This window comes from Otolemur garnettii, unplaced genomic scaffold (genome assembly GCF_000181295.1).
Source record: "Otolemur garnettii isolate 467f Iridium unplaced genomic scaffold, OtoGar3 scaffold00038, whole genome shotgun sequence".
Taxonomy (NCBI): Eukaryota; Metazoa; Chordata; class Mammalia; order Primates; family Galagidae; genus Otolemur; species Otolemur garnettii.
Genome location: NW_003852433.1, coordinates 8,447,524 through 8,463,379, shown reverse-complemented (window position 1 = coordinate 8,463,379; position 15,856 = coordinate 8,447,524). Strand labels below are relative to the sequence as shown.

Genomic DNA, 15,856 nt, shown 5'->3' with positions numbered 1-15,856 from the left:
AATAATAATTCAGATTTAGGCAGTGCCCATAGCTCAGTGGGTAGGGCACCAGGCCACATACACCAAGGCTGGTGGGTTTGAACCTGGCCCAAGCCAGCTCAAACAACAACAACAACTGCAACAACAACAAAAATAGCTGGGTGTTGTGGCAGGCACCTGTAGTCCCAGCTATTTGGGAGGCTGAGGTCACTTAAGCCCAAGAGTTTGAGGTTGCTGTAAGCTGTGATACCACGGCACTCTACCAAGGGCTACATAGCAAGACTCTGTCTCAAAAAATAATAATAATAATTCAGGGCGGCACCTATGGCTCAAGGAGTAGGGCGCCAGCCCCATGTACAAGGGGTGGCAGGTTCAAGCCTGGCCCCGGGCAAAACTGCAAAAAAAAAAAAAATTAATAACAATAATTCAGATTTAAGCAGTGCCTATAGCTCTGTGGATAGGGCCAGCCACATACACCAAGGCTAATCAATTCGAACCTTGCCCGAGCCAGCTCAAACAACGACAACTGCAACAACTAAAAAAATAGCTGGATGCCTGTAGTCCCAGCTACTTGGGGGGTTGAGGCAAGAGAATCACTTAAGCCCAAGAGTTTGAGGTTGCTGTGAGCTATAACACTACAGCACTCTACCGAAGGTGACAAAGTAAGACTCTGTCTTAAAAAAAGAAAAAAAAAAAGAATTCAGATTTACTGAGGGACATGATATGCCAGACATATGCTCTCTCCTTCAATCTTCACATGGTATCAATTCTATTTTAACTCCCATTTTACAAGTGAACCTTCAATCTTCACATGGTATCAACTCTATTTTAACTCCCATTTTACAAGTGAAGAAATGTAGGCACAGAGAGCCTAGGCTTATCCCTAATATCACACAGCAGGAACAGGAAACAGTGACATCCAATTTCGTTTGCCTGGTCAGAGCTTCTGAACCTTGGGAGTCTTAGCAGAAGGGAATCCAGGATGCAGCTACCTAATGTGCACTGGGGGAGGCTGTGAATCAGGCCTGGGTTTGAATCCTGGCCCACCTATTTCCTAGGTGTGTGAACCTCAGGATGTGCCATGACCTCTCAGAGCATCCAATGGTACCACCTGCACCCTTAGAGGGCTCCAATAAAGACAAAGTGAGCCAATGTAGATGCAGTGCCTGGACAGAAGGCCCACACTGCCCCTTCCTGCACGCACACAAGGGTACTCACATCCAGGATGGGGCCATTGCAGTAGTAGCAACGTGGAGAGAAAAGATTATGATAGTCCTTTTCACAGTAGGGCTGTCCATCCCGCTCAAAGAAGTTCCGGGATCCGATCTCCTCCTGGCAGTGGGTACAGACAAAGTGCTCCGGGTGCCATGTCTTCCCCATGGCAGTCACAACCTGAGGAGGAAGACGGACTATGGTACAAGGTGGAGGCCAGTTAGGGAGCATGCCCCCCCAGGGGAGCACAGTGCCCACCAGCCACCACCTCCCTCCCATCACCTGTCCAGCGATGGGCTTCTTGCAGGCCCCACAGACCCCTTTGGCGACCGTGGCAACACCCAGCTTGTTGAGGTCAGACTGCAGACTCCCCAGCATGCTGTCTAGTTGGCTCCCAGGCTTTGCGGGTCCCCCAGGGGGTGAGCTGCTCCCTGTCTTCCCTTGGGCCATGAACTGTGGAGACAGGGAGAGGGTTGGTCAGGACTCTCAGGCTTGGTGTATGGGGCCTCACAGCATCATGGCATGACATGGAGGGGGCAGTCTTCTCCCTTCTGAACAGATGGGCTAATTGAAGCAAAAAGTACAACATTGGCCACGCAGTGACTCATGCCTGTAATCCTGGCCCTTTAGGAGGCCGAGGTGGGTGGATTGCCTGAGCTCAGGAGTTCGAGATCAGCCTGAGCAAGACAGAGACCTTGTCTCTAATGCTGGGTGTTGTGGCAGGCACCTGTAATGCCAGCTACTCAGGACTCTGTCTCAAATTAAAAAAAAAAAAAGTATAACCTCCTCTAGGGGCTAGAAGTGCCCTGAATGTGGAAATGACATCAGCAGGTCCTTCTGGTGGTCAGAGGAGCCCACAGAGGGTCAAGAGAAAGGCTCCTGGCACCCTACTGGTATGAGCAAGCCCAGGGAAAACACAATGTACAATTCAGCCCCCAGCCCTCGCACTGACCCCTCCCTCGTCCTGCCCTACAGGGCTGCTCTGCCCGCCGTCTGCCCAGCACTGCTCCCCATCCACTGTTTCTTCCAGGCCCTGGATCTTAGGGGAGGAGATGAGGACAAGAAATACTTTTTAAAAGTTAAGACAGAATAAGAGACCTTGCCACTGGACCATTTCACAAAAGGGAATTTAGGATGAGAGGATTTTTTTTCTTCCACTGATAAAATCAGGAGGAAAAAATCCAAAAAGGAAGGCCTAAGAGATGAAAAGGGAGAGGGAGGTGAGCCACCCAAAGGTACAGTACATGGGAAGGGAGTGGTGGTCAGAGCACACAGAGGCCTCAGCAGGTGCTGGGTCTGGGGGAGGAGATGGGTTGCTGCTGTCCCTCTAGGAGTGGTTTCCTCAGGTGGAAGCCTGAGGACCAGGCAGAGTGGGGACCCTGCAGCTGATGTGGCAAGAGACGGGGGTATGGGCATCAAGTCCAGTGAGGGCCCAGGGTCAAGGTCTAAGGAAGGACTGTGGGTGGAGGGGCAAAGCATGTTGTGTGTGTCTGTGTGTACATGAATACACGTGTGCAGAGTGGGAAGGGCAGCTCAGATATTAGGACAAGAGACAGAAAGGGCTGGCGCTGGGGCGCCTGGGAGGCCTGCCTGCATTGGGGGGAAGAGTGGGTCCTCGTCGGTCTGGCAGCCCACGGACCTCATGGTGTGGGATGCAGGAGTAGGAGGGGCGGGACCCTGCACATCCTCGTCCTGGGGCTCTTCCCCTGCACTTGGGACCCCAGGAAAACCACGGGTACAAGCTGAAGGCCTTGGAGGGGAGGGGGAAGGCAGGCTGGGCAAGGGAGAGGAGCTGCTGGCCGAAGAGTCTTTGCGATGCTGGAGTAAAGGGAAAGGAGGAGGAGAAGCCAGGACAGAGATGGTTCTTCTCAGGGGAATGGGAGAGCCAGGAGGGAAGACAACCTGGGAAGAAGAAAGGAGGGAAAGAGATGAAGACACGAGACATCATCAGCTCAGCCCATGGGGGTTAGAAGGACATCCTGGGCTCCCCCCAGCCTTCCCACACTGGCACCAAGAGTAAGGCCAGTCTTACAAAGCCATGGGATGCCAGACCACCCCTATTACCCCCAGATCTCCCCACTGGCCAGTGCTGGGGCCAGAGGAGAACCTGGACCCCTGCCACCTGGCCTGGCCCCTGGCATCTCCTTGCCACCTTCTCTACAAGCTGCCCCCCGGCCCGCTTCCTGCATGGCTGCACAGTGATGACGACGCCCTCAGTCAGCCAGTCCTGGGCAGAGGCCTCTGCTGCCTCCTCTGCCTCCAACTGGATACCCAGCCGACCCTGCAGCTCTGCGATGAGCCGCTCCTGGGACGGGGTCCTGCTCAAGGTGGCAGGGTCCAGCCGGCGGCGAGGAGAGGGCTCCCGGGACCTGGGATGTGCACGGCCCGTCTCCCGGCTCCTGATCGTGGAGCAGATCTGGGGGAAGGGGAGGAGGAGGCTGTCACACCCCCCACTCTAGGGTCAAGTTTGGGCACAATGCTGCTCTGTCCATACTCAGGTGCCCCAAGGGATGGAAGAGCAGAACAAAACCACCAAGAAGAGCCAAGCTGAGGAGTAGTTGAGGCAGGGGGCAGATCAGACTAGCTTGGGAGACCTCTGACCCAGCATTCACCTTCAAATCAGCCTCTGACTTTGGGCAAGACACTTAATTTCCATGGGCCTCCACTTCTCCATCCTTAAAATATAGTAACAGAGGCCTGGCACAGTGGCTCACGCCTGTAATCCTATTATCTGGGAGGCCAAGTTAGGTGGACTGCCTGAGCTCATGAGTTCAAAACCAGTCTGAGCCAGAGGGAGACCCGGTGTCTAAAAAAAATAGCCAGACATGTGGTGGGTACCTGTAGTCCCAGCTACTTGGGAGCAAGAGGATTGCTTGAGCCCAAGAATTTGAAGTTGCTGTGAGCTGTGATGCCACGGCACCCTACCAAGGGCGACAAAATTAAGACTTTATCTCCCAGGAAAAAAAAATACCGTAACAGTATTTTCTTGGCTTACTTCACAGGGTCATTGCAAGAATTGTGTTTTGTTTTGTGACAGTCTCACTCTGTCACCCTTGGTAGAGTGCTGTGGTGTCACAGCTCACAGAAACCTCACATTCTTAGGCTCAAGCAATCCTCTTGTCTTAGCCTCTGAGTAGCTGGGACTACTAGGAGCCTGCCACCATGCCTGGCTATTTTTGCTCAGGCTGGTCTCAAACTCCTAAGCTCAAGAGATCCACCTGCCTCAGCCTCCCAGAGTGCTACAATTACAGGCATAAGCACCGATTCCAACCATTGCAAGAATTGTTTGAGAGGATGGACGCTCTTGACAGGACATAAGGATTTTTCTTTTCTTTTTTTAATTTGTAATTTTACCTTCTTTCCTTCCAATAAATCTTTTTTTCTTTTTCCAGACAGAGCCTCAAGCTGTTGCCCTGGGTAGAGTGCCATGGCATCACAGCTCACAGCAACCTCCAACTCCTGGGCTCAAGCTAGTCTCCTGCCTCAGCCTTCCAAGTAGCTGGAACTATAGGCGCCACCACAACACCCAGCTGTTTTTTGGTTGCAGCTGTCATTGTTGTTTGGCAGGCCTGGGCCAGATTCGAACCTGCCAGCTTAGGTGTATGTGGCTGGCCCCTAGCTGCTTGAGCCACAGGCGCTGAGCCACCAATAAATCTTTTAATGACTTTTTTTCCAGTTTATATTATTATACTATATTATACTTTTGGCTATAGTGTTTTAGGGGGTTCTGTTTTGTTTTATTTTTGGAAAAGACATAGTTTTAACCAAGCAAGATGTAAATAGTAATGCCAGTACTGTCAGCCACAGTTTACTTGGGGACATGTGTTGTGTTTCAAACACTTGCCACAAATTATTTAGTTGCCTGGACAACCTTGGTAGAGATGGGCTATTATTATCCCCATTTTAAAGATGAGAAAACTGAGGCTATGAGATAGTGTGCCCAAGGTCACAGAGGTAGCAAGTGATGGAGGTGTGGTTTGTAGCTAGGTCTATCCGGTTCCAAAGTCCATGCTTTTAGCCATTTCACACATTTTGGAATGTCAAGGGCAGCTCATCTTTAACAGAAAGATGCCTTAACCAAGCAGGAGGTGCACTGCCACTATGAGAAATGCTGGGGTCCAGGGAGCTCTGCTAGTCCCGCAAAGCCCATTGCGATATGCTGGTCATTGGGTTGCAGGCCACAATATCTCAGTGTTTTCTGCCCAAGCAGACATGCACAGATTGGGAGGCTGCATGCAGTTAGTGAGGAGTGGCCCATACTCAAACCCGCCAAGGACCATGCCTAGCAGCCGTGTAAGCTGGCGCCTGCCTGGCCAGAGGTAGAAATCCTCTCCGTAGTGTTTCGTGTGCCCATGACCATGGCATGTGGAAGCTCCAGCCGTTCCTTCCTGGCCTCAGTAGCAGCTTCAGTGGTGTTCTCCACGCTCCTTGGGGTCTCAGATCCCTGGGTTGGCCTGATCAGGCTTTCCCTCTTGGACATCTCTCTACCCAAGTGATCCATGTTAACTGGAGCAGGGCTGTTACTTCCCAGCCTCCCTGCCTCTGGCCTGGCCTGCTCCTTCCACTGGCCATGTCCCTCCGTGAGACTCCAGGTATCTGGGAAGATGGCCTGACGGTCCACTGCCATGACAGCTGGCTCAGTAACTTCTTGGAAGCTGTAAGTAGCTCCACTGGGAGTCTCAGGCCTCAATACCTCCAAAGTCCATGGCTGCTCCCATGTGGCAGTCACAGCCTTCTCTAGACACAAAGGATTGGTTGGTGGCCCCTGGGGGTCCCCAGGCTCCTGGGGACTTGTGCTCCCAGTGCAGGGTAGAGTGTGGCAGAGAGGAGCCCCAGAGAGCTTATTTGTGAGGTTTGGCAGGTGCCTGCAATCTTGAGCCTTGCTCTCTGTACCAAATAGCCCCAGGGAACTCTCCACAGACAGATACTTTGAACTGCAGGTGTTAGACATCACCCCAAGACCAGCCAAATCAAGCCAGCTAGAGGCCAAAGGAGGTGGAAGGCCCTGTCCCCTCTGCTTAGTGCAGGGGGTCTTTGGGGTATGGCCCTGGTCTCGAGGGGAGGATTTACTGGTGGAGAGCTTGGGAGGAGGGGGAGAAGGAGAAAGTAAGTGGTACGTGGATGAAGCAGAGCTGGGCAGCAGCCCTGGGGAGATCAGAGTCACGGTGGAGGAGCTGGTCTAGAAGAGGAGAAAGACAAAGGCAGGGAAGAAGAAAGATGGGGAGAGATGAGGAAGGCTGCTCCTTGAAAGGAGTGGGCTCAGCCTTAGTGCTCTGAGTCCTTGTCTATACTGATGAAGGTAGCTTCAGAGCTGATGCATGGGACTGACTCACAAAGAAGAGCCAGACACCAAAGAGGCCTTCCTGGGCTTTGTGTACTTGGCTTTCACCAAACCCAGGCCAGAAAGCAGCTCCTAAGCCATGCCTATGGGGCCACCCACAGCAGTATAAGGGAGAAAAGACTAAAATCGGGTGGACAATGGTGAGACGTGTGACCATGCAGGTCAGCCCCAGGAAACTGCGTAGTCTCCTTGGACACTGGTTCAAAAACTTGCACTATGTCCTTCCTAGACAATCCCAGCTTTCCCATATTGCTGAGCCCCTGCTCCCTGGGCATGGCCAGCACCAAGGCAGCTTCTCACTGGGCATTAAAACAAGGACAACAGCCTGCAAGACACTAGGGCAAGGCTCCCTTAGGCCAACACCTGATTTCAACTTACTTACTTCTGATTGTGACTGTTTAGTGACTTGAAGCTAGAATTATGGCACAGACTTAATTCCAGAGTCACAGGCCCAGCCTCACTCCCTACTCCAGCCATGTTCCTGTCCTTCCACTGTAAAACCTCAGCTGAAGGGCAGCTCGGAGGCACCATCAAGGCTAAGAGTGGGTCACTCACTCCCTTTCTCATAATCCCTGAGCCATGCCTCAAATGTGTCTGGCTGACCCACGTGGAAGTGTTAAGTTAGCAACTGCTGGAGAGTTCTGTCAATATCAACCCCCATCGAGGCACTGCATCCTCTAAACAAAACATCCTGGGGCTGGCAGGACTGGGAGGTCTGGAAGGGGAGCAGAAGGGGCATTGTGTGCTGGACTGGCCCAGTGCTTTACCAGACAGAACCTGTGGGAACTCAGAGGCCCAACTGCCAGTCCCTGGAGACAGAGAGGGGAGGGTAGGATGAGGGTGGTAAGGGAAACCCATGGACTCAAGAGCCAGAGGAGAAAAGAAAGAGGATGTGTTGAGGACAGCTAGCGTGGGAGATGGGGCTCCAGGGCAATTGACCTCTTAGGCATGGGATCCTAAGTCCCACATGGCCCAGCATAGAACACCCTCCCCCACCAAGGACAGCCATCACACAGGGCCCTTTGTCCTAGTGTCCCGGCCTCCTGATCCCCTCACCCTGAGTAGCTGGGAGTACCCAGAGAAGCAATGTCCCAGCTAGGCCTTTTTCTGGCTTCTCTGTCTTCACTGGCTGCCAAGGCAGTTCAATCCTGATGCAGACTAGCCTGGCCCTCCCTACCCTATAAACTGGTATCCTGGCAAGGCCAGGGTATTGCAGGTTCCCTAGCCCAGGGGTGAGGCACCCAAACACTAAAGGGCCAAGGTCCAGAGACTCACACTGAGGTAAGGGTGGAGAAAGAGGAGGGAGGGCGTCAGGACAGGGAAGAGGGAGGGGGTGCAGGGCACCTTAAAATCTGACAGTGAGGCCATTAGCTCGTCCAGCTCCCTGGTGGCAGAAGAGGCCGAGATGCGCGTCTGCTGCTGGCTGGAAACTCGCTGAGGGCTGCTCATCTCACCCTGGTTCACAGTGATGGCGGGGCTGTGGGGCAGGCATGGCTTCAGCAGGGAGCCCAGAGCTTCCCCAGGGAACAGACCAACATCTCAGCTCTGACACTGGGTCTCACTACTCCCAGTCTCAGGGAAGCCCACTGGCTCCCAATGTTTCCTGGGGACCCATCATTGGGGTGGGGCTATTAGCAAGAAGGAGAGCTCCCAGGGGAGCTGGCTGGGGATAGGAGAGTGGAGTTCAAACAGCACCTTCCCCAAGAAGACTTCTCTGGCTCCCCGCCCCAGTAAAAGCTTGCCTTAACCAGCCCAGCACCCTATGTGTTTCCTTCATAATGCTGTCCATAGGTTGAGATTATTAAAATAACAAGATCGGGCAGCACCTGTGGCTCAGTGAATAGGGCACTGGCCCTATATACCAGAGGTGGCGGGTTCAAACCCAACCCTGGCCAAAAACTGCAAGAATAAAATAAAATAACATGGTGACACTTACAAGAGCTCATGTTATTAACCACTTGCCATGTGTACCATGGGTTACGAGCCAGAAACCAATCCAAGTGTTTTACAGTGATTATTTGGTTTCATCCCCCCACCGCCCAAGCCAGGTGGCCTTGTCCCTGCGGGTACTCACACAGGGCTGGGCACGGAGCTCTCCAGTTCATCCAAGAGACTCTCCACACTGGGCCGCACATCCTCCAGGCCCCGGCCCCCATTCCGCTTAGGTTTCTCTTTTGTCAGGGGCCCAGCTTTGCCCCCCAGGGGACTGTTATTCTCCGGGATGCCATAGTGGGGGTTCAAAGCCCCAGGAAGTGGGGGACTTGAGTTGGCCTCATCTTGGAGAGAGAGAAAAAGGCTGCTCAGCCCCTGACCCAGCAGTTGGGCGTGGGTGATGTGGCAGCAGTTGGGCATGGGGGATCTGGCAGACCCCCGTCCAGGGCCCAGTCCTACCTGTAGGGAAGCCAGGGGGGTTATGTTGCACAGCGTTCAGTTCCAGTAGCAAGCGGTCAAGTTCAGAAAGGTTGCTGCCCAGGGAGGAGCTCATTACGGTGGGGGAAGGCTCAGCTGATTTCTGCTTGTTGGGGAAGCTTAAGCAAAAAAAAGAAGACGGTGAGATACTCCCTGGCCTTGAGCCAGCTTTCGGTCCCTAGAATCTTAAGAAAAATTAGGCAGAAGGGATACAAGTCTCCCCTAGCAAGAAGACTGAGGGCAGAGAAGGGATGTAGTAAAAGAGGGAAGAAGGAAGTCTTGCTTCAGTTCCTCAACTACAGATGTGTTGTGACAGCCGGGCCTGGCCACTGCAAGGAGATGGCAGTGATTAAGCAGACAGGCCAAGAGGCGTAAGAGCCAAACAGGGCTTCAGGGCCTTCTGCAGCTTAAACCACGACCCTGGAGACAGAACCCCCTGAGCACCAGTTATCATGCCTGGTTCTTAGCCTCAAGCTGCCTCTAGCCCTGGCCAAGTCCCTGAGATTTCTAGGCAGAAAGTGAAGGTAGCCGGGGAGGGGCTGGGCAGTACCTGTAGACGTGCTCCTCCTCACCCACTCGGGAACACGGAGAGCTGTCCTGAGGGTTCGAGGCACTGGAAGTTTTGGCACTGGAGCCATACACAGGTGATGAGGACTGAGGCTGCAGGAGAGAGAATGCTCAGAGCCCCCCTGAGGGGAGGAAAAGGAATAGGGGACAGAAGCAGCCCAAGTCACCCCCAGGAGGTTCCTGCTCACAGCCAGTCTCATCAGGGAATTTCCAGTCTGGCCAAGAGACCTGTGATTAACACTTGGTCACTGCCCCCCTCACGTGGTGGGTGAAAAGAGCAGTGTCTGGTCTGGGAGAGCTATTTCCCCAATTCCATTCCATTACCAGCTCCCCAAGGCCCAGCCAGATAGGCTCCTTTTGCCCCCAAAGCCTCTGGGGGCTTCCCAGCCCCTGTCCCCACCTTACCTGCTGGTGGATGAATCGGGAGCCTTCAGGCTGCCACTGGTCTAAGGGGTCAAGGACTGTGCCATTGAGGGCCTCACTGGATGGGGGTGGTGGAACAGGGGGAGGCACAGCAATCTCCTGGTATGTGTGATTTCCAGTTGGGTATGAGTAGGGGGTCTCCTCAGACAAGAACACGGGCCGCTTGGAGATGTGGGAGGTGGTGGACTCCAGATCCGCCAGCAGGGCATCTGTGAAGAGAAGGCACAGGAAGCAGGTAAGAACAAGGGGCCCTGGGAACCCCAGGAGGCAGTGTCTGCTCCCAGCCTCAGGAGTTAATGCCTCTAGCACTTGTCCCATACTCCAGAGAAACCAGCTGAGGACAGAAAGCTATCAGCCCAGACCAGCTTAGCCAAGAACTGGCTCCCGGGGCTGACTTCTTCTCCCGACCCCAAACCAAAGGTACTCTGGAGGTTCACTCCTAGAGGGCCCTCTCCTACCTCTAGGAGCCAGCATCTGGCTCTGTCTCCCCTCCCAACAGGGCTATGCAGCTGGCTGTGAGTGAGAAATGCCTGCCTAGAACTTTGGATCTGCAGGGCAATGCAGAGAGATGGGCGGGAGGGGCCCCACGTCACAGGGAGGGGCCTGGGCAGTGCCAGGCCCTCACTTAACTTCCAAGGGCCTAGGCTGTCTCAGCTCCCAGACTAGAGGGGGCACCTGAGGCAGCACCTGCCCTCCTGACCAGGCAGAAGCAGAACCCCAGGCTCTCAGCTCTTTCTGAGGCTCCAGACTATGGGATAAGGTGTGTGAGGAGGTGGGAGTTGGAATAAGACTGGTGCAGTAGTCCCCACCCTTTTGGTGAGTGAGGGGGGCAAGAATGCTCCATTTGCTGTTTCTGTGGAAGCTTAGCCAGCAGCCTGGCCCCAGAGGCTCCATGGCCTCACTATTCTGCTTTTAATAGCAGCAAGGAAGCCAAATCAGCCCTTAAGCACAAGCTTCTATTACTCTGACACCTGGAAGCCAGGTCTGCCCTATCCCCAGATGAGAAGGGCACAGCTGGAAGGGCAGAGGTATGAAGTGCTGACATTCCCCTCCTCCCCTCCTGGGCCCCTCAACAGCTCCATAAACCAGACAGCCGGGCCCCTGATGCCACACCCTCATTCCAGCCATGCTCACAGACTTGCTCACTCTCAGCTCCCTGGTAACCTGCTGGAGGTCAGGGAATGCTCCCTCTCTAGACCTCAGGGTAATAATCATCAAAAAACAATGGCTGTGTTTGTTGCCATTTCCCTGTACGAGGCACCTAGCTAGGCATTCTGTATACACTATCTCAGTTAATTGTCCAAATACCCCATGAGTTGGAATTCTGACCCTCCCTTACAGATGAGGAAGGTGGGCTTAGAGAGGTACGGGCACTTGCTCTGGATAACAAAGCCAGTAGTGGCAGGACTGTCTGATTCCTCAGAAGCCCCAAACCCTAAAGAGCTGGTCTGGAAGAGGCTGCTGTGACCACAAGGTGATACCATATTTAAAGGATTCGAATCCTTCAATGTCAGGAACCCAAGTTTTGAAAGTTGCCAACGCGAACCTTCCTTGCGGTCCCAGCCCCACCCTGACTCAGAGGACAGAGAGGGAAGCTAGGCCTTCACCCAGGGCCTCGTTCTCTAGGGCCACACCTTCTCCCAGCTGGGTACACCTACCCCATGCTCCTGCCCAGACGATTAGAGGGGAAGTCTGATCCAAGGTTGAGACCCCCTGGTCTCCTGACTTCTGAGGAAGGTCGGTTCCTGCAGCCCCCTCCCCTTCCAGGTCCTCTGGAGGAGGTCTAATTTCCTGTCTCTAGCAAACCGGAACTAGAGGGAGTTGGTATATCTAGGTAACAGCGGAAAAGGAACCAGTGTCCAGGCCAATCCCAGGGGCCCCTCCAGGGCCACACCTGCTGCCTGGGCTTCACACAGCCTCCTCATTTCCTCTGGGTCCAACCCAGCATGGGTTGGGTGGGTCCCTCCTTCGCCATCAGGATCAGAACAAGCTGGTCTGCTAGCTTGTCTCCCAGAGCAGGTTTCTCAATAAGTGCAACCCTCATAGGGACAGCAGGAGCAACTGCCCCCAGGAGCTTCACCTGTGTTACCCATCTTTCTCACCACAATGATACCAGTATGGATGGTAAAACAGGTTCAGAGGCAGAGTCACTTCCCCAAAGCTGGCCACAGTAACAATGTGGGCTCTGAACTCAGGTCTCTCAGGCTCCAAATAGAAGACAAAAGGTTATCCTTCCCTGTCAACCATTCTGAATCAGGGAGTCCACCAAATACCCACACCTTCTCACTCACTGTCATGAGTCTCAGACTGATTTACTGGTTTATAGAATAGATTCTGGTTTATCATTTCAATGAGTTCTTTTCAACACACATCCTTATGTTGGTTGACTGTTGGCAAGAGGGTACAGTCCTGAGGCACAGAGACAAAAGATCACCAGTTCTGGAGTCGAGCCAGACCCGAGTTCAAGTCCCAGCTCCTCTTTCTATGATCCACACCACACAGCAAATCACTTAACTTCTCTGAACCTGTTTCTCGGTAAGCGATGGTGAATAACTCCTACCTCTTGATGTTCGGATAGGGTTTACAAGGGATAGCAGAAGTTACAGTACAATGGAAGTCACAAACATCACATTTTATTCACTTTGTGAAATCCAGAGATATATCTTTCTCCAAGGAAAGCAAAGTAGGATGCAAACCACCAACTTCTCCTCCTAAGTCTTTTCTGGGTAGAATTTGGGCAAGACCTGAAAAGGGCGACCTTGACCAGAAAAACAAAGTAATAAAGTAACATTCAATGTGTGGCATGTGGGGCCAGGCTCTGTGGTTCACAGCTATAATCTCAGAACTTTGGGAAACTGAATAGTGAGGATCACTTGAGGACAAGAGTTTAAGACCAGCCTGGGCAATATAACAAGACCGCCATCTTGACAACAAATTTTAAAAATTAGCCAGGTGTGGTGGTTTGAGCCTGGAGTGGAACTCCAGCCACTTGGGAGGCTGAGGCAGGATTGCTTAAGCCTAGGAGTTTGAGGCTGCAGTAAGCTATGATTGTACCACTGCACTCCAGTCTGAGAGATAGAGTATAATCCTAGCTCTAAAAAAATAAAATAAGGGCTGGGTGTGAGGCCAATGCAGACGGACTGCTTGAGCTCAGGAGTTTGAGACCAGCCTGAGCAAGAGCAAGACTCTGTCTCTTAAAAAAAAAAAAAAAAAAAGCTGGGCATTGTGGTAGGCTCCTGTAGTCAGTTTCAGCTGCTTAAGAGGCTGAGACAAGAGGATCCCTTGAGGACAAGAGTTTGAGGTTGCTGTGAGCTATGATGCCACAGCATTCTACTAAGAGTGACAAAGTGAGACTCTGTCTCAAAATAAATAAATAAATAATAAAATAATTTTTCTTAAAGTGTGGCATGTATAAATGTCAGGAAGAAGGCACATCATTTTCTAGTTTTCTCCAAACTTTTGTCTATCAAAGAGAAGAACACCGGCAAGTATATACACAAGGCACAGAGTCTCTGGTATGGCCTCCTCCCCTCTTTCTATCATTAGTCCTTACCTTAAGATTTGAACAAGACTTGGTTTTCAAATCACTAGGCAAAAGGTGGCAGTGTTGACCCCCAAATTCCCCACCACGCCCCTCAAGAAAGCAAGCCAGGAATAGTAGACTCTTGAGCTCTACTTTGGATTCCAGTGGGTGCAAATGCCTGATGTCTCCCTAAAGGGCGCAAAATGGATAAGGGCCAACTTCGCCTTGCAAGCTCAGCAAACTCCTCCCCTCACTTGAGTAAACAGAGCTAGCAGACTAAGGGAACCCATGTAGGCATAGCCCCATCCCAGTAGGTTCCCCAGTAGTTTACAGCTACAACTTTTCATTGGACTCTAAACATTCCTTCTACTTAGACCCCAAGGAAGTTGTCAGGCCGTCACCTCTTCAGAGAAAATGCTACCAACTGGAGCCCTACTGAACCAGGAACACACCCTCCCTTCACACATGCTGGAAGGGCAGGTTCCAGATACCCTGCCTGGAAGCCCTCATTCAGGCTAAGGAAGGCCTCTTACTTCCTCAGCATTACTCTACTAAGTTTCAGGGTCCTGTCTCAAGATCCTCCAGATCTAAGTCACCTTAGAAAGCTCTCCCTGGGGCTTCCCATCCTGTTTCTGGGGGAAATTACCCTAGATTCTGCAGCCTTTTTGCCTCTCTGGGCCATTTGACACAGGCCCTGGCACTGGCATCCACAGAAAAGGGAAAACCAAGGTCACCAGGCAAGACAATACAATGTGTTGGGGGTGAGCAGTGGGGTAGGGTGTCTCCAGGACAGGGGCAGGTCGGGTGCAAAGTCCTCAGCAGGCCAGGGGCAAAGGCCACTGAGCCAGGCCCTGGCTACGCCCTGGCGAGGAAGGGGTGTGTACTCTTTCCAGCAGAGGGCGCTCTTGGCCAGTCTGCTTCCTGCCACTGGGATGACTACAGGTAACCTCCCGCAATCACGAAATGTTCGAGGCGGGGAAGACCAGGGAGCCTCCGGCCATGGGCACAGTGGTAAGTTTCAACCTTGAGAGAACCTGGCTGAGCTGGAGGGACAGAGCAAGCTACTAGCAGGAGCGCGAGATGGCCTAGGTACCAAGCCCCAGAGCCGTGCCTGAAAAACACTATCATTTGAAGGTGCAACTCAAGCGTGACACGCTGCTGGCAGGGTGCCGGAGACCCAAAGGGACGCACGCCCTCAGTTCCAGTGCCCTCTTCGCAAAGCAGCGCCTTCCTGCGAGCCCCCATCATCCTGCAACTGCTCCCGGTCCTGGCAACAGCGCGGAGCAGTAGTAGCTTTGGGTCAGGAGTCCACCCTGGGACAGTTGGCCCCTGCAACCAACCGAGACCCAGCATGATTCTTAGGGTGGCAGCCACTGGCCTGAGGGGATTAATATGCAGGCGTCCTTAGTGCGGGCCAGACCCACTGCAGCTCTGCTCAGGAGGAGGGGAACAGAGGGGCTGGTCTGCCTGCATTCCACAGCAAATGCTGCAACTGTGCCCCTCACAATCCCAAGCCAACCCAGGTCTTCTGGTGCCCCTGGACCACGGCTGTAGGCACCCAGGCTGACCCTTGCTGACCCACTGACACATGACACTCAATACCAGGTTAAATACAATCAATGAAACCCTTCCATCACCGCCTCCAACTAGAAACAAGTCAGGGCTCTTTCAGGAGCTTGGCTTCTTCCTCCTACCCACCCCCCTCCCCCCATCTTAGTATGTGATAAAAGACTGACAAGACCCACGGCCTGGAGCTGGACAGCAATCAAGAGAGAAGAGATAAAGGTCCATCTCTTTGAAGGGGAGGGAGGACCTAGAGGTATTTCACTCTCTCTTCCCAGGTTCTGAGGGCGTGAGACTGTTACAGCTTATACAGGGGGATTCTGAGTCACACAGGCTCTGCTCAGTGGCTAAATGGCTTGCAAAGGTTCCTCTGCTTTTTTTTCTTTCAAGATTTTAAATTTTATTAGGTATTCACTATAATATTCACTTTCCTTCACTGCTCTTGTACTGTGGTTCAGTTTCCACGTCTGCCCCACAGCAATTCCACCATTTTACTCACAGCATTAGGATTAAATGAGAAAAATAGATAAAAAGCGCTTACTTAGCACAGTGCCTGGAATAGAGCATGCAGTAAATGGGAGTTGCTGAGCAGATACAAGCTCCCTCCCAGAGAGGTGTCTAGCCCTAGGAAGAGTAAGGGAAATCACCTCCCCACCAGCCCATCACCCCTTAGGGCAAAGGCTGCCACAGTCTAATCCCCAATCAGCAGGGAGGGTCATCATTCTAGTGAAAACATCCTTGTCCTCCTTGTCATGGGAAGAAGCCTCCTCACCAGGTCTTCACCTCCAGTCACAGAAAAGGTACAGGAAAGTGTGGGGTGCTGAGCGCTTACAGGCTGC

General features: G+C 52.7%; 2 protein-coding genes across 3 annotated transcripts in view; both read right to left on the bottom strand.

Annotated features, from left to right (window-relative positions):
- Positions 1–15,856, bottom strand: part of PXN (paxillin) — a 56,371-nt gene that overhangs the window by 4,168 nt on the left and 36,347 nt on the right. Inside the window, exons 2-9 of one of the 2 annotated variants that reach the window (XM_023513330.1) lie at positions 9,914–10,140; positions 9,492–9,601; positions 8,924–9,060; positions 8,607–8,808; positions 7,877–8,009; positions 2,144–2,230; positions 1,474–1,644; positions 1,198–1,371 (exon numbers count right to left, since the gene is read on the bottom strand). In XM_023513330.1, coding sequence (XP_023369098.1) covers positions 1,198–1,371; positions 1,474–1,644; positions 2,144–2,230; positions 7,877–8,009; positions 8,607–8,808; positions 8,924–9,060; positions 9,492–9,601; positions 9,914–10,140 — 1,241 coding nt within the window. The remainder of the gene's footprint in view (positions 1–1,197; positions 1,372–1,473; positions 1,645–2,143; positions 2,231–7,876; positions 8,010–8,606; positions 8,809–8,923; positions 9,061–9,491; positions 9,602–9,913; positions 10,141–15,856) is intronic. The other variant, XM_012805203.2, reaches the window with a different exon arrangement.
- On the bottom strand, positions 5,474–6,142 carry LOC105886997. The gene has a single exon (XM_012805236.1). It carries the CDS (start codon positions 6,140–6,142, stop codon positions 5,474–5,476), a length of 669 nt encoding a protein of 222 aa, XP_012660690.1.

What these genes read in the sequence shown, in the direction of transcription:
- LOC105886997 (XM_012805236.1), bottom strand. Translation starts at nt 6,142, where the DNA reads ATGTCTAACACCTGCAGTTCAAAGTATCTGTCTGTGGAGAGTTCCCTG.